Raw genomic sequence first — 21,790 nt, forward strand, 5'->3', positions numbered from 1 at the left:
CATATTGTCACTGTAAACATTTATCAGTATTAAATCTATGTAGCACAGAGAATATTATACAGTGCAAAGTATGCACAACATAGCTTAAAGTCCACATGGGACCTGAATAATAGGGGCCAGCAGGACAATTGACTAAAAAGTGACAGAGTTGAATTCTCTCCGAGATAAGGAGAGATATCAATTGCCGAAGATTTCAAAACATCTGCTGGCAAGCCTCTTCCCGGGAACTCTGCATAAGCAGAACAAGGTGATAAAGTATGCGTCAATCTCGACCAACACAACACAGAAATCATGGAGCCCTACCTCTATGCTTTCTGTAAAAATTACTTATATTGCTAGAATCGCCGAAAGTATGAGAAATAAAGATTATGAAAACGATATGCTTTCAAATATCCATGCATATCAAAGTCTGTAGGTTTATAAAAAATAAAAAAACGAATGTACATATATATCGAAAATTTATATTTTCGTGCATTCATGTAAAAATAAACTGGCAGACCTATCAAAATTCCAAAATAACAGTGATTGCAGAAATGTGACAATCACCTATCCTAAATATACATTCAAGAGATCATATTAATTATGCTAAATAAAGAATATCTAATACATAAAATATTACACAGTGCAAACTGCACACTACAGAGTCCAAATCGGACCTGACTAACAGCAGTTGGTAGGGAAACTGACTGGAAGGTGGCGGAGTTCAGTTCCCTCAGAGATAAGGAGAGGAACTATCTGTGCCACAAAATGCAGCATGGCTGCTATCCGTCGAGGCTTGTTTCAGGGGTTACCGAGTTACCCAGGAACTGAATAACCAGAACAAGATGATCAATTATAGTTGAATCATCCTTTGCAAAGTAAACAAAGCATAGCGCCCTACTTCCTCTATGCTTTCTGTAAAAAAGTACTTTTGGCCCTACACGGTCACCAGAAGTAGACTAAGGAAATCTAAAACAAATAATACAAGCCATTGCGCAACTACATTACAAACTTAGATTTCCTTGCATTCATGTTAATAATAAATCGGTATCAAAATTCCAAAATAACAGTGATTGCAAGAATGTGGCAACCACTCATCTTATACTCATCATGAATTTTATCGCAAATAATTATATTTATTATATAAAAGTTATTTAGCAGATAAAAATGAAACTGCACACAATAAAGCGAGTAGGTACAAATTGGAGTTACTAATATCAGTTGGTAGGGCAACTGACTGGAAGGTGGCTGAGTTCAGTTCCCTCCCAGATGAGGAGGGAAACGAACTGCGCCAAAAGATACAAAATGGCCACGTGCCGTTCAATCTCATTTCAATAATTACCTGGTTTGTCTATCCAGGAACTGAATAAGCGGAGCGAGATGATACAAGTATTGGTCAATCTTGCTGCGCACGGTACAGAGAGCATGGAGCCCTACCTCTATGCTTCCTGTAGAACAGAGTCGCCAAAAGTAAGAAATAAAAGAGAACTAAACATGCAAAATGTACCTCAAAACTATCAGTAATGCCCATGTATTTACAAAAACGAAATACATTGGCATTAATGGATTTTTACAGTGGCATAAAATTCAAAAACTAAAATATGCAACCTTTTCTAAACATTCTCTATACAAACGAAATCCATTCATGAGGTCACTGTTAAAAGAAGGAATTATTCAGAATAACAGAACTAAAATATCACTCGCCACCACTTGAAAAATAAACCATAGCCATTTTCAAAAATCATAACGCCATGTGAAAAAAAAATACTATCTCAAAAAAAATCATGTGAAAAGAAAAACATTTCCAATTCCAAAAATTACTTCACCATCATTAGAAAAAGAAGGTCACCTTCATGAAAGCTATATCATCACTTATCACGTGAAAAAAAAATCCTCCGTCCTCCAATGCGAAAAAGATCTTCAATAAAAAAAATCTCATTCTCTTAAAAAAATCTCATCTCAATATCTGCTATCAATGAGCTATTTTCATTACATCTTTTCTAAAAAATGAAATCCAAAATATTCTTCAAACAAATCTTTCTTCTACTACAACAAACAACACCAACCCAACATGTCATTTCTTCTCATATGAGAAGCAAAACTCCTTCCAAATAAAAAAAATAGGTAATCAAGAGCTCGCAAGTAATAACATCAAGCAATTCGCCATTAGTGAAAATATTCCTTTGTAATTAAAAAAAACTGCATCATCTATACAGAAGAGATTCAGATAAACCAAAACAATGTCTTCAATAACATATTCTTCAATGAACGAAAAATGAAAACCAAGAAGAAACCACATTAACTTTTGTCAACAAGAAAAACATTTACTGTTTACCAAGAAGTAATGCAACTGTGAAAACAAATCTTAAACCAAGAAAATTGTACGCTGCTAACCAGAAATCACAACGATACATTTCACAAAGAATAAATGCAACAAGAAGCACTCAAGCAACAATGAAGAAAGAAAGAAATCCTAAAATTGGAAATTACTGAAGCAAATAAAATAAAGTAGAAGCTGAAATATCTCTACATTGTATCCGCTGAAGAAGAAATAAAATAAATTCTTATAAACAACATTACGAAACAAGACTTGAACAGTCGTCAGTCATTCTTCTGTCATTAGCAACTTCTGCGACTGCAACGAGATGCTGAGTCATCTGGCTCCAGCGATAGTGAACTTCTGCGACTACAGCGAGGTGCTGAGTCATCTGACTCCAGCGATAGTCAACTTCTGCGACTGCAGCGAGGTGCTGAGTCATCTGACTCCAGCGATAGTCAACTTCTGCGACTGCAGCGAGTTGCTGAGTCATCTGACTCCAGCGATAGTCAACTTCTGCGACTGCAGCGAGGTGCTGAGTCATCTGACTCCAGCGATAGTCAACTTCAGCGACTGCAGCGAGGTGCTGAGTCATCTGACTCCAGCGATAGTCAACTTCTGCGACTGCAGCGAAGTGCTGAGTCATCTGACTCCAGCGATAGTCAACTTCTGAGACTGCAGCGAGGTGCTGAGTCATCTGACTCCAGCGATAGTCAACTTCTGCGACTGAAGCGAGGTGCTGAGTCATCTGACTCCAGCGATAGTCAACTTCTTCGACTGTAGCGAGGTGCTGAGTCATCTGACTCCAGCGATAGTCAACTTCTGCGACTGCAGGGAGGTGCTGAGTCATCTGACTCTAGCGATAGTCAACTTCTGCGACTGCAGCGAGGTGCTGAGTCATCTGACTCCAGCGATAGTCAACTTCTTCGACTGCAGCGAGTTGCTGAGTCATCTGACTCCAGCGATAATCAACTTCTGCGACTGCAGCGAGGTGCTGAGTCATCTGACTCCAGCGATAATCAACTTCTTCGACTGCAGCGAGTTGCTGAGTCACCTGATTCCAGTGATAGTCAACTTCTTCAAATGCAGCGAGGTGTTGAGTCATCTGACTTCAGCGATAGTCAACTTCTGAGACTGCAGCGAGGTGCTGAGTCATCAGACATCATCCAAAATCAACTTGCATAACTTCAGTGACGTGGTGAGTTATTAGATTTCATCCATAGTCAATTTCTTTCGACTACAGCGAGGTGTTGAATCACAAAAATATTTTTATACATCTTGATTACACAACTTTTAACACTGTATCACTTCGGAATAAGTATTATATGACTTTCTTGTGTTAAATTCTATCGTACCTGGTTTACATGTTTCGACCTATTATGGGTCATCCTCAGAACTGGTCGTTGTTGGTCTTGGCGCCCTCACAGGAAACAAATCAAGAGGCGCAAGGACCAACAACGAGCAGTTCTGAAGATGACCCATAATAGGTCGAAACATGTAGGATAGAATTTAACACAAGAAAATCATATAATACATTTTCCGACAAAAATTTTGCCATAGGTAACTTCTACCACTGCAGGGAGGTGCTGAGTCATCAGACGTCAGACATTAACAACATCTGGAGACGGGAGAAAGGTGATGAATCATCAGCCAGAATCTATGTCCATTGTTCTTGTTTCTCAAATATGCAAAAATTAGTTAACTGATTGTTTTATATTCTGATCATTAGTTGTCTTGTCAGATTCATTTGGATGTCAGTATAATAAATAATGATACTACTATTTTTGTTTTTATTCTTTGTAGTTGCAACATTACTATGATATATATTTAAATCAATCGGAGAAAACTGTTAAAACATTTGCTATCCAGTAATATTTTCGGTGCTTAAGGGGAGAGGATGGTATTTTTTTAACTCTTTTCCTATTTGGTGTAAAATTTTAATTTTTTGTATGTGGAGAGCTCATAGCTGTGGCAACTCAACCAAATAAAAAAAAAAAAAAAAAAAATTTGGGGGCCCAAATTTGAAAAAAAAATATATATATATCGAATGCAGGATTGTACTAAACCGATATATCTAAACCGTTTTTAAAGATGGATTCAAACAGTTTTTTGCAATGAATTTGCAAAAGCATGTTCTACAAACTATCTGTAACAGAATTTTGATATTAGTCCCTACGTTTGTAAAATAAACAATTAAAATTTAATAACAATTTTCTGATTTCCTTTTTTGCAAACAAATGGACGTGTTTTTAAAATGAAAGCAATTAAAATTCTGTTACAGAGAAAAGTTTCCTAAAAGTCTATAAAGAATGTGTGTTCTAAATTTCATGCATGTATCTTTAATAGTTCAGAAATTATATCCATTTTTGTCTGGCAATGTAGCAAAAAAGTGAAGTTGCTGGAAACCGATAAAAGCGGGCGTGTGATTTAAAAATCAATAGCGCAGGAAGTTTAAAAATGACGTCTCAACATCCGATAAGGACACAAATACCCACAAAATGTTATGCAATGCATTCCACGCATATCAAAGGGTATTTTAAAGAAAAAAAAAATTGATAATTTAATTTACTGGAAACAACAATAAAAGTGGGCGAGTGATTTAAAAATCCATAACGCAGGAAGTTTAAAAATGGCGACTCAACATCCGATAAGGGCACAAATACCCACAAAATGTTATGCTGTGCATTCCACACATATCACAGAGTATTTTAAAGTATTTTTTGTTTTACATTTACTCATTTTTCATCAAAAAATACCATCCTCTCCCCTTAATCAATTTTGCGTACAGCTAGCTCTGTCTGAGATCTGTTGGATATAACTTATATAATAGTGATCCAGGGAAAACATCTATTAATGACGAGGTGATGGAACAAATGAATGAATTAACATAAATTAATGGATAACTTATGTGGATGCATGAATGAAATAATAAGGGCCTATTTATGCTCGTCTTCCTAAATACGTGCATTATATGCACGACAGACGACAGAAAAGTAATTCGAAGTCAGGACTTTAAAACCACCTTCCTTTACACTACCACAAGAAATGTATCTGCTAACTTAACTATATCAGTATGTAAAGGTTAAGACCTATACATATCAGGTTGACAATTTGAAATTATATCTTTTAATATAGTAGTCGTAATGAAATTCCATATTACTCTACCAAATTTTTTTTTTTATTTTTTTTTTTGGGTTATTTTACGACGCTGTATTAACATCTAGGTTATTTAGCGTCTGAATGAAATGAAGGTGATAATGCCGGTGAAATGAGTCCGGGGTCCAACACCGAAAGTTACCCAGCATTTGCTCATATTGGGTTGAGGGAAAACCCCGGAGAAAACCTCAACCAGGTAACTTGCCCCGACCGGGATTCGAACCCAGGCCACCTGGTTTCGCGGCCAGACGCGCTGACCGTTACTCCACAGGTGTGGACTCTACCAAATTAAAACTACAGATATTATTCAAAGATAAAGACGGTGATATGTCGATAATGGAGGTACAGTTAAAATAAAATAAAAATGTGGATTATTTGGAAAGATAAATCTTAAATCAGTTCAAATATAAGTTACTGTTATATCTTCTACAGAGTGACAATCAAATCATATGGTCATAATGAAAGAATGAATCTAGAAACGTACTGACCGATATGTAATGGAAAAAGTCATTACTTCGATAATGGACCTGCAGTTAAATGGAAATTAAAAGATGAATTATTTGGAAAGATAATGCTCAAAACTGTTCAAATATATTGATATATCACTATTGATATTACACTCCAGTAATGTGAAACACTGAGATATTATGATGTGATTTCTATTACGTGGGTTGCTATTACTGCATTTTGTATTGTAATAATATTAGAACAACATTAATATGTCATTAGTTTTTTTTATTGTTTTTGTTAACTGGGGTAAACTTGATCCTTGGGGAATATCTGACCACAAAAAAAAAGATTTCTTCTTCTTCTTCTTCCCTTCAAGTATTAAGCCATATGGCCTGTTACGATCTCACAGTTGAATTTTCAATCCAGCGCTTCTTTGGACGAACGAGAGATCTCTTCCCGTTTGGACGATAGTGGAGCATGACTTTTGGGATTTTATCTCTACGCATGCGATGCAGATGATTTATGCAGTTGTTCCGATAATGTTTTATGTGGTTAATTACAGGTTCTAGTTGTAATTCTTCTATTACATCTTCATTGCGTTTGTGATTCCATTTCGTATATACCGCTGTATATCTCATAAATTTCTTTTCATTAGCCGTTATTTTGCTTTCGTCTTTCTTCCTCAATGTCCATGCCTCACTGCCGTAACAAAGTACAGGTCTCGCCAAGGTCTTGTATGGGCGAATTCTAGTATGTTTAGTCATTTTCTGTGAAATGAAACATTTAAATCATGAAATCATCTCTAATTATGACCAAAAGTAAATTATAAAAATTAAGTTCTCAATAAACGGAAAAGAAATAATTAACATTAAAAACATAGGCTATACTGTACATTGGCCAGAGAATCGTCGATATCAGTCTACCAAATTTAACATATCATAATATGTTAAATCATTTCAAAGATTATGTACCTTCAAGTTTCCACCGATGCTGTCAAATGCAGTAAACAACGAGACATTCTCTGCTTGCAGATTCTGATAGAAGAAGTGGAAAATATCCAGAAACAAGTGACAAAACAAAGATAACTGAAGATTTGTTAGTTGTAAGCATTCATCCATGACTCTCCGAGATGGATTTATCAAAATGGTCAGATACGGTTCAAATGGTTCTTTGGGAAAATCTTGACATGGCAACAAACCTTGAAGTGTTCAAATTAAGTAAGAAAGACTTAGAATATCCAAAATGGTCTATTGTACTCTGTGAAAAGTATTGCACACGGAATAAAGAACATATTTTGTTTGATGAGTAATCTGGTGTCCTTTACCATGGAATCTCAATGCACAGATCACATACTTCAGATTGTGGTACAGGCTTGTAAACTGTTGGAATATCTTAATATTAAATGGTTTATTTTTGTCACAGATGACAGTATCACACACATCAACTCTTGGCAAGACTTAGAGAACTCCTGGTTTGTGATTTTAATACAATTTTGATCGTTTCTTATTCATTTTCGAGATAAAGTTTTATACGAAATATTTCATAGAGTCTTCCGAAAAAAACCTTGATTTAATTCCCAATATGCTTATTGTCAGACAATTTAAGAGCGCAGTGTATTATGATAATAAGTGAAGGACAAAACCAAAATTCAGTCCATCAGATGTGCAGAAATTTCATCCCAACAAATGTAGCATTGTGAAATACATTTGCAGAACGAAAAGTTGCATTTGCGCCGATCAACAGCTGGGGAGGAGAGTAAAACAATAGAAGGAGTTTAGGAGTTAAATGGAGGCTGATGAGTAGCAATATGGTGGATGGAAAAGAATACCGAGTGACTCTAGATAACCGGGAAAGGAAAAGAAAACAAAACCGTCAGTAAGTAGCATGCAGTATTACTGATACGAAAAAAGTGGTTTTAGTCATACCGTGTCTCTCAGTACAGCGACTAGTCCTATGCCCAAGCCTATGACGTAATTATTGTTAACTGCTACCGTTCTATTCGAAAATACCTAGCCCACGTTCAGTTTCCACGGTAAACAACATTTATAGTTGAAAACGGCGTTATAACATTTGCTCCACCACCACCACCACCACCACCACCACTGCTGTACCTATCCCTGAATCATGGAACATCCCTGTGCCCTGCCTCCTTCACAATAGCCACAGTCGGTCCTGGAATTCTTTGCACAAGACGTCAGGAATAGTCGAGGTCTGAAAGTTTTAAATCTCTGCTGCTGAAAAACAGTACCTCTGAATAAAACTAGTGTCTTGTGAAATAAAGGATATAAATTATAATTTCCATCATTTCCATTCAATAATCTCTGCTTATATTTCTACATTAATACGACATAACACTCTTCAGCTTGTTTAACTTCATGTAATTTCCACAATTCTTTCGTACTTTTATTTTGTCTAATAATAATAATAATAATAATAATAATAATAATAATAATAATAATAATAATAATAATAATAATAATAATAATAATAATAATAATAATACTAATAATAATAATAATAATAATAACAATAATAATAGTAATAATAATAGTAATAATAATAAATAATAATAGTAATAATAATAATAATAATAATAGTAATAATAATAACAATGCTAATAATAATAGTAATTATAATAATAGTAATAATAATAGTAATAATTTATTTATTTATTTACTGATATCTGGGTGCTGGACAACAGCTATTGGGCAATGAAACTCCAGCACAGTGATAAAATTAATACATTAAAATGAATAACTATGGTACAAATTAAATAGGCCTACTTGAATCAACAAAAAATAAAGAACATAGAATACAATAATTAATCTACAAGAATTAATACTATAAAATATTAGGGACAGGAGTTGATTGTTACTACCAATTTCTGTATAAGGATTAAGCAAACAATATTAGCAATGTCACTGCCATATTCTAATACTTCTATACATTGTTAATAATAATACGAATAATAATAATAATAATAATAATAACAATAATAATAGTAATAATAACATTAATAGTAATAGTAATAATAATAATAATAACAATAATAATTTATTTATTTATTTATTGATACTTATGTGCTGGACAACAGCCATTGGCCAATAACAGTCCAGCACGGTGATACAATTAATTAATTAAAATGAACAACTATGGTACAAATTAAATACTTGGGTCAACAAAAAATAAAGAACATAGAATAGAATAATTAATTTACAAGAATTAATACTAAAAAGTATTAGAGAAAGGAGTTGATTCTTACTACCAATTTGTGTATAAGGATTCAGCAAATAATATTAGCAAAGACATTGCCATATTCTAATATTTCTATACATTGTTAATAATAATAGTTATAATAATCATAGTAATAATAATAATAATAATAATAATAATAATAATAACAATAATAATAGTAATAGTAATATTAATAGTAATGGTAATAGTAATAATAATAGTAATAATAATAATAATAATAATAATAATAATAATTTATTTATTTATTTATTGTTACTTATGTGCTGGACAACAGCCATTGGCCAATAACAGTCCAGCACGGTGATACAATAAATACATTAAAATTAATAACTACGGTACAAATTAAATACTTGAATCAACAAAAAATAAAGAACATAGAATACAATAATTAATTTACAAGAATTAATACTATAAAATATTAGGGACAGGAGTTGATTGTTACTACCAATTTCTGTATAAGGATTAAGCAAATAATATTAGCAATGTCATTGCCATATTCTAATACTTCTATACATTGGTTATAATAATAGTAATAATAATAATAATACTAATAATTATAATACTAATAATAATAATACTAATAATAATAACAGTAATAATAATAGTAGTAGTAATAATAATAATAATAATAATAATAATAATAATTTATTTATAAAAGTCCAGCACAGTGATACAATTAATACATTAAAATGAACAACTATGGTACAAATTAAATACTTGAGTTAACAAAAAATAAAGAACATAGAATACAATGATTAATTTACAACAATTAATACTATTAAATATTAGGAAAAGGAGTTGATTCTTACTACCAATTTGTGTATAAGGATTAAGCAAATAATATTAGCAAAGACATTGCCATATTCAAATACTTGTATATATTGATTATAATAATAGTAATAATAATAATAGTAATAATAATAGTAATAATAAAAATTTATTTATTTATTTATTTATTTATTTATTTATTTATTTATTTATTTATTTATTTATTTATTTATTTATTTATTGACATTTATGTGCTGGACAACAGCCATTGGCCAATAAAAGTCCAGCACAGTAATACAATTAATACATTAAAATGAACAACTATGGTACAAATTAAATACTTGAGTCAACAAAAAATAAACAACATAGAATACAATAATTAATTTACAAGAATAAATATTATAAAATATTACAGAAAGGAGTTGATTCTTACTACCAATTTATGTATAAGGATTAAGCAAATAATATTAGCAAAGACATTGCCATATTCTAATACTTGTATACATTGTTAATAATAATACTAATAATAATGATAATAATAATAATAATAATAATAATAATAATAATAATATTAATAGTAATAGTAATAATAATAATAATAATAATAATAATGATAATAATAATTCTCTATTAATTGGTACTTGCAATTGTTTATTTAGGTTAATGTTCATGTCCAGTTATTTTATGTCACTTGTTTTCATTGTCTTCATGTAATTTTGTGTGACGTATTCTTAAATAAGCTCCTCATTTATTATATTTAGTGTAAAGTTTTTACAACCAGTTGCAGATAAGGTCTAATGGCAGGAATGTCAAAACGCCTGTATTACAAATTAAATACTACTATTGTGTATTGTTAATATTGTATATACCACTGCCACCGGGTGCTTGCCCACTTGCAGTGTAAATAAATACATACATACATACATTACGTGCTAATACCGCAAGCAATATAAATCAAATAAGCTTCACTTCTAGCAAGATAAAGTACAATCATCGATTTAAGGAAATGTTGTGCGGGTTGCTGAGAGCACGCGGTGCAGGCGTTTAAACATCACTGCCTTATGGCCTAACTCTGAAAGAGAAAATAAAGCTTAACACCACCAATACACTTCCTCTCACAATACTGTCCATGCTATGCCTTAAAAATTATTATTATTATTATTATTATTATTATTATTATTATTATTATTATTATTATTATTATTATTATTATTATTATTATTATTATTATTATTATTATTATTACTCTGTTGTATAGTATGCCAGAGAACGTTCACTAAATTATTCAGTATACTACTCCTAGTGCAGTTTACGCAACGTTTCATATCCCTAAATATGAAGTTTAACTTACAGAAAGCATTGGGCTATACTTTGAGAGTTTTGCGGGCTGCATACAAACTTCAGAGAAAGGTTGGTAATGGCATCCTGACCGTCTCAAATACAATTTGTGTATTCCTGCTTGAACAGATAGCCTATATGTAAAGTACTGGGCTATGTTTTGAGAGTTTAATTAACAGGATCGCTGATAGACAATTGCTACTTCCGCCATACTGTCCGCATCAAATAACTAAAACAATTGAGTGGAAGATATGAAAATATTCCCAACTTTGGTTATGCTTTAATTTTCAATGGACGAAATAAACAAAGAAGTAGTTCTCCTGCACAAAGGTTCACTGAATGCATTTAAGAACAAATAATTTTAAAATTTTTATATATTCATTTTTTATCTCATCGATATTACTGAAAATGGCCTTTCATAAAAATACAACGTAATAAAAATATTAACGTATTACATAATATGTTGTCGATGCATTTATCCAGTACAGTTTATATTCAAAAAGAAATAATTATTGAAACCATCAATGAAGTTATATTTTGAAGATTTGTGACGGTGTCGTGTATAGTTCCTGGGGTAGCTCAGTCCGTAGAGCATTCGTGCGCTAGGCGAAGGGTCCTGGGATCGATACCAGGCCTCGGAACAACTATTCCCTGAAAATTATTCAAGCCTCCTTCACAGGGAGCTTCTACCTGAAAGCCAGATTTGTAAAAGTTATATTTTGTCCCTCTGCAAGCACTGACACTCTGAAGTTTAAGATCGTCCAACATTTATTAACTTTTAAAGTTACTTTTGTTTAAGCGTTTGGAACAGTTGTATGTACATGTAAGGGCAATATATTCGTTATTTTCAGCCATTTTTACGTAATAAAAGTCCGTCTTTCATTAATAACGAAACTGAATATACCAAAATTTTCTTTTTCTCTGCATAAGAACTCCTTATCTTGCGACAAATTAACATTAACTATTCAAACAAGAAGATGCCTCTGAATAATACATCACCGTATGAAATCAACACGAGTATAAATCTAACTCTGGCTCACAGTCTTTGTATGCCAAGGCAGATTGATTTCTAAGAAAGATTTTAATTCCTAGGTATTTGTATGTCAGTATTTAATACTCGTCTAGCTATAAAATGGTCATCATATTTTTTAACTATTCGCATAAAAGAAGGAAATAACAATATCGCAAGGATAGAAGAAGTGTAAACGTTCGCATCTCTTATTGTATCGGTATTTGAACGCACTCGCAGCTTGGTTATTGTCGTGGCGACGTCATCAACAATGCTCAACACACAGGACGTGGGGATCGTTTCCCTGGAAACACTTGGGATTGCGATTTCGAAGCTTAGGATGTCGAAAATTTTCCAATCCCTCAGGTTTCACTCTCAGAAACTCAAGAATGCGTTCTGGGGAGGACCTGCGGTTGTGCAAGCACCATCGCGGATTTCGTGGGGTATGCCAGATTTGGTAAGAACCGTGGGTATCGTTGGGACTGTGGGGTTGGGGGGATATTACCTATGGAACCGTCTACCGGAGAGAAGTGATGCCTCCACGTCCCCTGATCGTGTTCCTCCGCCGTCACCGCCTTCACAGTCACCACACGCACACTCCCGTTATTGCACACATTTTCCATACTTTTACGCACCCCCCTGCACACCAACACGCCCACCACCAGTGACACTACAGTCACCCCCCTCATCCCCACCTCCATCTTCACCCACACCACCGCCACCCCCGCCGCCCCGCCCTATTCTCAAAAAGGGTACACGAGAAGAACAGGGCGCCGACCGTCCGCGCAAGAGGGTGACGATTGTGCTTCCTCCCGAGGTTCATGAGATACCTCGGGAGGTAGACAAGCCGTCACCCTCTATGCGGGCGGCAATGGCAGACAGACCGTCCACCCCACAACGTACAGACAAAATTCCTCCCTGGTCAAGTCGTCAAAGGCAGCAGGAAGCGAGGCGCTCCTCCCCGAGGGAGAGCGCCCCGCAGCCTGCTACAAAGCCCAGTACGGGCAGAGTCGCCAGCCAGCAGACTCCGGGGGGCTCTCGCTCGCAGCCTGCTGGCGCGTCCAGTACGGGCAGACGCGACTTCAGCCAAGGCATGACAGAGGAGCAACACGAGGCTTTGTACAGAAGATATTTGGCATCTAATCCTACCAAGGAGCAATTGGAATTCTATGAAAAGGTCCTTAGAAATTACGGGACGGAGCGTAGACACAGGGACGGAGGGGATTAGGGCAAAACTTGCACGGCCGCGGTCCTCGTAGGGCTCGTCGCCAAGACAATTAAGGTAAGTCGAGAATCTGCTTCATTACTATTATCATTATTCTTAGTGTTCTAGTGTGTAGGATAGGTATAGGTTATTGTAGTTATAGTTTTTGATATTTATAGTATACAATCAGTGTCTTATTTCATTCATAATATTTATACAGCAAAAATTAAATTTCTGTGCTAACCAAATTTTAGGAACTGTCTTTCGCCATTTTATACAAAATTTCTAGTAATTTCTGGTTCACTTTCTGGCATTATCTTACCACCTTCATCTCATTCAGACGCTAAATAAACATCGCAGTTGATAAAGAACCATAACACACCAATTAGATTTTTAAAGTATCTGCATATAGGCCTATGGAAATTTACCATCTGCATTTAGGTGTTAAGATTTATAAAAGTGATGCAGTCTCATAACACGAGTAGGAATATAAAATAAATACTTCCTCAGTAAATCGATGAAAGAATAATCACAACGAAAGTACTTGTGTCAAATTTCTGACAGTGCTGCACATACTTTGAGGGCACAGACTCATCGTGGAAATTGCGGATAGCACTTTAAAAATACCATTAAATTATGAAGCGATTAAAACAACACTAATATAAACATGCTATCACTAATAGCGAATTACTCACATACAGCGTAATCATTATTAACAAAATAAGTCTTAGACTATGCATCGACTTACTGAGTCAAAGATTGTAAAGGAGAAAAGCCAAATAACGCCACAGGTTCTAATATCGCCTTCATACTGCAAGAACTGAGCAACTTACTACAGTGGAAGCACTAAATCACAGACCTTTCGAATTCAACAGGAACAAAAACAGGCGAACATGTCTCACAGTAGGGCCGCTATTAATGGCCGAAGAAAACAAATGATGACTACGGTAGGGCCTGCTTCAGAATCCAGCTGTAAGTGATTCACGAGTCGTAACCAGCAAATATGCAAACACGTACCAATTACGCAAGGTCCTTCATTGTATTAAACAGATCAGACGAACGGTACAGTCTTTTCTAAAATATTAATTTGATATAGAACAATTTAATTCACTGCATAAATTATGCGATAGATAAACAAACCGAAGTTACGTTGGAAGAAGGTACTTCCAGATATAGATACGCATGTTGAATGCCAAAATGAATTCCTCAATGAAAAGTTACAACTAAACAAAGTAGTCAGTAAACGCAATTCCATTACAGGCCAAATCGGCCCAGAGGGTCGCGGGACGTTAAGGCTCCAGCTATACAATCGGCATTAATGCCAGTAAGGATATCAGCCCTACGTGCCCACAGTTCTTATCCTCAAGGAAATGTCCCTAGTACTCATTCATTTCTGATAGGGGATGAATAAAATGCAGGTGAATAGTGCGGCCGGAAGGGTTAGAGAAAATCCATGGCAACATAGCGAACTTCCGGCTTTAGCTACCATTCGTCCTCGAACACATAGCCTCTATGTTAGGTGTAAAGCTGAGACATCTAGGACGTTTGTCGTTAAGTTACGTGCACCCAAACTGTAGCATAGCAAGTACAGAGAGCAGGGAAGGTCAGTGTACAGACTCTGTACGCTAAACAATAGAGAATAAGGTGTACACTCACATGACGAATAAACTGAAGCTCAGGTCACGTCGTCAATACTGGATTGTGGAGGTCTGTTGCAGCAAACACTACCTACGTTTTGATTACGTCTACAATCCTTTTATAATGTGTAGCAATATAGACTGCAGTATCCAGCTATGTCCATCTCATTACAACGGGTTATGGCGGTAGAGGGATTCCAGGAACCATTTCTCTGAATTTCGTAACTCGACTTGATACCTTAAAAATATTTATTTGACATTCGATATGAAACTGTTCACATCACTGTAGCAGGAACGAACTTCTTTGGCTATTCGATGTAGCCCATGGGCTAGGATAACTTTCGGCTAAAGTAGCTGAAGTTCCTTGTCTGCTTTTAACATGTAGCATTCGTGATGAAAATAACTACATTATCATTTTTTATTTCGTCTGGCCATAAGAGGGTCATAGGCATTTGAAAAACTTTGATTGTATTTAAATGATCCACTTTCTCACGAATTTCAGAGGTTAATAAAGTTTTATTGGGTTTGTCTGGTGAAAGAATGCCCGTAACGACATTGCAACAAATCCTGCAGCGGCGTCTGTGCTTCCATAGATGGAAACCTGTATTTCACTATCTGCTACACTTAGTCGTATGCGAGATATAACATCATCATAGCATTTCGGTATATAGTAGAATTATTTCCGTAAAGTTGATTGACTAGGGACTTCCCTTTTCACATATTTTCGCATAAAGTTTTAAAGTGTGTATTTTCAACGTCATTTAGGCTATTGGTAGGAGAAGAAAGGGCATTGGCGCTCACCTAAGAAAGAATGTTTAAAAGAAACAAGATTTTATATACTGTAGGCCTATAATGATTAGAGGAAAGTGCCCTAAACCGGACTCCTCCCCCTAAAGTGGACCCCCGGTCTCCTGGCTCTGCATTCTCTTGAACTCCAGCAGAACTAAGTGTAAATAGTAGTTTAGGCTTCTACCACTCTGTAGCGGAGCACACACGTCGCCCGCTTCACTTGTTGCTTATCAGTCCGCAATTACGTGTTTTGACAGTGGAAAAAGTTTTTACACTGTGTTACATTTTTTGTTTTTTCTCCTACATATTGGCAGGTAAGCCATGCGATCTATATATATATATATATATATATATATATATATATATATATATATATATATATATATATATATATCCTTAAATGGTAAGGTTTAAGGTTATTGCTTGTCATTAAACCGTTTAATTTAGATGTTTGGTTAAAAATCTATTGAGTTAACAAAATGTTGGCTATAGTCGCGTAAACCGGACCCCCTTCAGTTACCTAAACCGGACCCCTTATTTTTTCATGTTTAAAGTCTGCCTGTATTTGTAAACACTCTTATTCTATTGGAATTCTGTTCCAAATTTCAAGAGAATAATGAGGAAGGAAGGAACAATCTTTACAGCGTACCATTCAGGGTGGATCCAAATGAACTCCTTCACTCAGTGGTTTCGACACTTCATCGAGTTTCCCAGTCCTACGAAGGAAAAACCTGTGCTGTTGCTCTTGAATGACCACTTTAGCCACACACAGAATATTGAGCTGATCAACTTGGCAAAAACAAATCATGTTACAATTGTGTCGCGGCCACATCACTCTTCACACAAACTACAATCTTTGGACAAAACTTTCATGGTTCCCCTGAAAGTTCACTACAGCAAGGAAATCAGGCAGTGGTTAAGGCACAATGAACGTGCTGTCAGTGCTTTTGATGCAATGGACCTGTTTGGCAAAGCCTATATTAGATGCCAAACAGCTCAAATAGCAATCAATGGATTTAAAGCAACCCTTGAACAAGAAGCTGTTTTCAGATGCCGAATACATTGAAGAGGCAAACAAAAAACGAGATTTCTCTTTCTATGAATCTGTGTTAAAGAAACGAACAGCAGAAAATCAGAGCTTTCCAGAGAACGGAGAAGAATGTGATATGAACGAACCACAAGTCATTGTAGAGTTTGACCCAAATCAACCATCAACATCTTCGGCAGGTCAGGGTGTTCCTCTGTCATCAGCTACAATTGAGGATCCTCAGGGTTCCACATCTTATAAGACAAGCCCGTTTGACGTCACTCCCATTCCATAATTAAAAAAGAGGTTCTCAAATAGGGGGCGAAAGATTTGCAGTTCTACGACCATCACAACTACGTCTCATGAAGCCCAATTGATGGAAGCTAAGAAAGCTAAAGAAGCAATGGAAGCTGAACAAGCACGGAATCGTGCTCAAGGACGCAAAAGCAATCGCGGCCAGGGACGTGGTTCAGAACTACAGCCTTCAAGAAAAGGGAAAAGGCTCGTGAAAAATCGTCTAAATTTTGTGAAAAATGTTAGAATCAAGCACTGAAAATGAAAACAACGTGAGCTCTGGAATATCTGAATTGGATCTCTTCTGGAAAGTTTTCCCATCCAGAGATGATGCTTGGTATGTGTGTTTTGTGACAGGAAATTTTCGGAGGATTCTAAAGGGGAACTTTCGGTCATTTGCGTTATGTGATGGGACTGAAAAGAACATGAACATCTGCGATTTTTGTCGCTAAACGATTTAATTCTGTTGTACGTTTTATGTATCTTTTTTGAATACATCCTATATCTCTTTTTACAAACTAAAACCTGTAATTGTAATAAGGTACATGAGCCATATTCCGACACTCTAAGCTTCGAAAATTTATATTTATTTTTTCATTCAACGTGGAAACGTTATAATTTGTATACGTTTAGTATATTTACACAAATACTTAGAAAAAAATATTTCAGGTATATACGTACAGTGAAATTTAAACAGTAGAACGAATTTGAAAAGTTTACAAAGTGTCGGAATTGCGACCCTGTGATCCTAATTCTGACACATGATGTACCTTAATTCCGACACATAAACAAATTTAACAATAATCTTATGAAACATTAAGGCAGCCTTACATAATTAATTACTTCTAGACCATTTTCATTATATTTATTACTATAATCAAGTTAAATAAAGCTAAACACGTTCAATATGGTGACACAATACAAGCAGGATGATTTTAAAAAAGAACAAGGTAGAAAATATTAACACATATTCTTGATTGAAACTTTGGTACATAGAAAATGGATAGAAAAATCCTTTGACTGGACAAATACATTATCAGTCTTCTTCACAATCAGGACAAACGAAGGATCCTCGAAAATCAGCACTTATGTCAGCACATTCTTCATGCACATACTTCTTACACGTGCAGGACAATCGCATATCGGCGACTCTGTCCACCATACATATTGTGCAAAACCAGCTTTCTTTTCTCTTTGAAGGCATTCCACTTGGTCCTGCTTCTTGATAATCCTGCACAGACGTAGTTTTACTGGGACATTTGGAAATTTTCTTTGTAATTTTTGATGCTATAGTCTTTGGAAGATTCTTCGTTTCGTGAATAAGGATTTCACTATACGCTGAGCTTTTGCGTTCATAGCGGGACGTCTTGGCTTCGTTTTCTTCTCAAGTTTGGGTAAGTCAAAATTTCTGTGAAGCTTGTTGACAGCCTTTCGTCATTCACAGGAGCTCCACTATCATTAGCACATTCAGTGACTGATGAGTTGCAAAGCTCACTGTTACAGTCACTCTCCTCATCGGATTCTATCCCCTCTCTATCTTTTTTGGATGGTTGTAGAAAATATAAATCAGAGGGAGCGAATGCACTATCTGTTATTACCTCAGGGTTAAATGAACAGATCCCAGTGGCCCTAAACCCAGACATGATATTGTTAGGTGTCATGGACTTCAACCAAACGTCGGAAAAAATTCTCCCAAATCTTGCTTTCGTAATGGTTCTTTCGCCATGATTGCTCCAGTACCCCAAAACTGCCGGATCCCAGTATTGTTCGAAGGGTACGAAAACTGCCTTGTCTAGAGGCTGCAATTCATGTGTGCAGTCACTCGACAAGCAAAACAATATTATGTCATGCTCATCTGCTACATCAACGATATTGGCATCAAGGTGAGATTTTGCACCATCGAAAATGAGCAAGAATTTGCCGACAGATTTAAATTTAGCAAAATGAGTTAGCCATTTAATAAAGACCTGACACGTCATTGAGCCCTTTTCTGTCATTTTAATAGCTGTGCCTGGGGGCATGTCATCACCCCATTCCGGTCGTCTCCTTTTTCCTTTGAAGAGAATCATGGGAGGAATTGCTTGGCCTACTGCGTTGCAACAAGCTACAATTGTTATACTCGTATTTTCTCCATGTTCTGGTGCAATCAAATGTAAGCGTTTAGTGCCTTTAGCAGCAAGAACTTCCTGTGTGTGATGAAGAGTCAATCGACACCCCTTCTCATCGATATTGTAAATATTCTCAGGTTTTCCCATAAATCCATGTTCGACCATTATGGCTTCCAGTTTATTAAATTAGACTTTCACAATTACACGATTTAGTTTCATTGCCCTGCCCTGGTTCAAAGTTTGCGCTTTCCTTCTTGACACATCTTGATGCCGCTTTAGAAATAATTTCATCTACTTCCTACCAGCTAACCCTAAGTTTTTATTAAAATTATTCTTTATGCAGTTTATTTCACAAAATGTGAAAACAGTTCTTTTCACAAGTTTACTAGTCAACGGCATCCCTACAGCTGCAAGTCGGAAAAGTCGGCTGCACAATTGTCTTTCTTGCGCGAAGCTTAAAAGTGCAGGACGACCAATATCTTTCTTCTCAGCCCCGGCATTGACATGATACCTGAGGGTGTTCCTAGCTATACCGTAGCGTGTAGCAGCTGTGTTAAGAGGCACACCATTCTTCACAGCTGCAACAGCCCGTGCCATCACATCTTCAAGAATTTTCGCTAGTGGTTTACCCATAATCTAAAATAAAGAAGAGGTAATAAAGATAACGAATTTTGCACCTAATTTCTGAGCTAAACATGCAGTAGTTTTGGTAAAATGCATTAATACTGCTAAGTATGCTGTTCCAACGCTAAAGAGCATTAAATAACTCGAATTTATATTGGGATGCTTTATCATAAATCCTGTAGTAGGCATAACTGAAGTCAGTGCAACAGGGTTCATAATTCCGACATGTGTCGGATTTAAGAGCACCTGGTTTGTTGTTACTAATAGCGCTATTAGGCCTACACAATCCTTATCGATAGATTCTGAAATTAATGAACCTTATATTAAACTACAATACTGTATACTGTGAATGATGTCCAATATGAATTACATATCTTTGTCAAAAGCAGAAACTCAGACAAAATATGCTTCCTTCAGACAATACTTCTATCACACAAAATGTCTACTCACGCTCTGACCGGCAGAGAACCGCTTCTGCAAACTTGTTTATCACGGAACTGATATTGCTCTAAGACTTCTTCAAGAAACTGCAGTTCTCTGTCGGTTTAGACCACAAGTTTTTGCAGCAGAGCCCACTGTCGTAATTAAGACCATGTCGGAAAATAGCTCACCTACCTTATTATACTTATAATTTGAAACTAGATTACGTTTTCTTTTATTTAATACCTTTTTCCAAATTTGTTTAGTGTTATTTTGATTATTTTTACAAGGGGTCCGATTTCGGCAACTATTTTTCAAATCGCCAAAGTGTAATGTTATTGAAAATAATTTTTTTTCATACCAATTTTTAATTATATTTTCTAAAAGTAAAATGTAAATGGTGCATAACATTATAAAGTAAATATTACATGCTTTTAAAACATAATTTTTTACTGTTTGTATTAAAAAAAATGGGGGTCCGGTTTTGGGCACTTTCCTCTAAGTATAAAGTTTAACACTGGACATTTACCTTCTTGTAGACCACATAATTGAAACTCTAGCTGTGTAAATATCAAAATAAAAAATGGAAAAACAAAGAAGTACACAGAGCGGCATTGCCCTCTGTATTAGGGCAATTGCGCTCAACATTATTCTAATTGAATAATTATTTACTGATCTCTTAAAAAAGACAATAAATGCTTATTTTGAGCAATAATCACATAGTCATATGGAGTGTCTTTTCCAATGCATTCCTCATGAGTTCATTGTGAACACAGTACAAAGCGAAGCCAAAGTTCATCGTCACGCCCAAACTCCCCACACACCAAGCACAGATCTCGTGCGCGGTTATCCTCATAATTCATTACAATTCATAATCATCAGAATCATTGCATAGTTTATTGATATCAATATCCTCATCCGATGAACTCTCAAATAACACATTCTTAGGAATTCTCTTTTTTCTTTCTTGAGTTTTTTCCACTACTTTCCTTGGTTTTCAGGCGTTTGTTGGATCTGCAACGATCAGTTTCTTCCAGTTTTTTTCATAGGGGTTGCCGTCAATATTTCTGATCTAAATTTTCTTGACTGAGCCCAACATGCTTGTGGCTTATTTGCATGGGAATGTCCTGGAATCGGAGATATTTTCATTTGCTAATTTTAGGGATAACTAGACCTTCATGGAGACACATAATTAGTTTTGCGTAATTTACATAGAATGAAGACCAACCTATTTTTGTAACATGTTAACAAATAGAAAGTTATGAAAACGAACGATGCTTATTCTTTATAAAAATATAACAAACATTGTGGGTAGTCTCTCCCATCTAAGGTAAAGATAGATTTAATTATAATGAGTTATTAACACCTAAAATAATGGTAAAATAAATTCATAGTGAGTTAATATTTAATCGTGT

General features: G+C 35.4%; 1 protein-coding gene across 18 annotated transcripts in view; it reads right to left on the reverse strand.

The window, feature by feature from the left end:
- The window catches only part of LOC138713930 (uncharacterized), a 297,089-nt gene that overhangs the window by 125,853 nt on the left and 149,446 nt on the right, over positions 1 to 21,790 (reverse strand). Inside the window, exon 4 of one of the 18 annotated variants that reach the window (XM_069846582.1) lies at positions 18,074 to 19,967. The exons of the other annotated variants lie outside the window; for them this stretch is intronic. Coding sequence (XP_069702683.1) covers positions 18,576 to 19,496 — 921 coding nt within the window. The 5' untranslated portion in view covers positions 19,497 to 19,967 and the 3' untranslated portion in view covers positions 18,074 to 18,575. Of the gene's footprint in view, positions 1 to 18,073; positions 19,968 to 21,790 lie in introns of those variants that run through there. 18 annotated transcript variants of the gene reach the window in all.

Source organism: Periplaneta americana, chromosome 2 (genome assembly GCF_040183065.1).
Source record: "Periplaneta americana isolate PAMFEO1 chromosome 2, P.americana_PAMFEO1_priV1, whole genome shotgun sequence".
NCBI lineage: Eukaryota > Metazoa > Arthropoda > Insecta > Blattodea > Blattidae > Periplaneta > Periplaneta americana.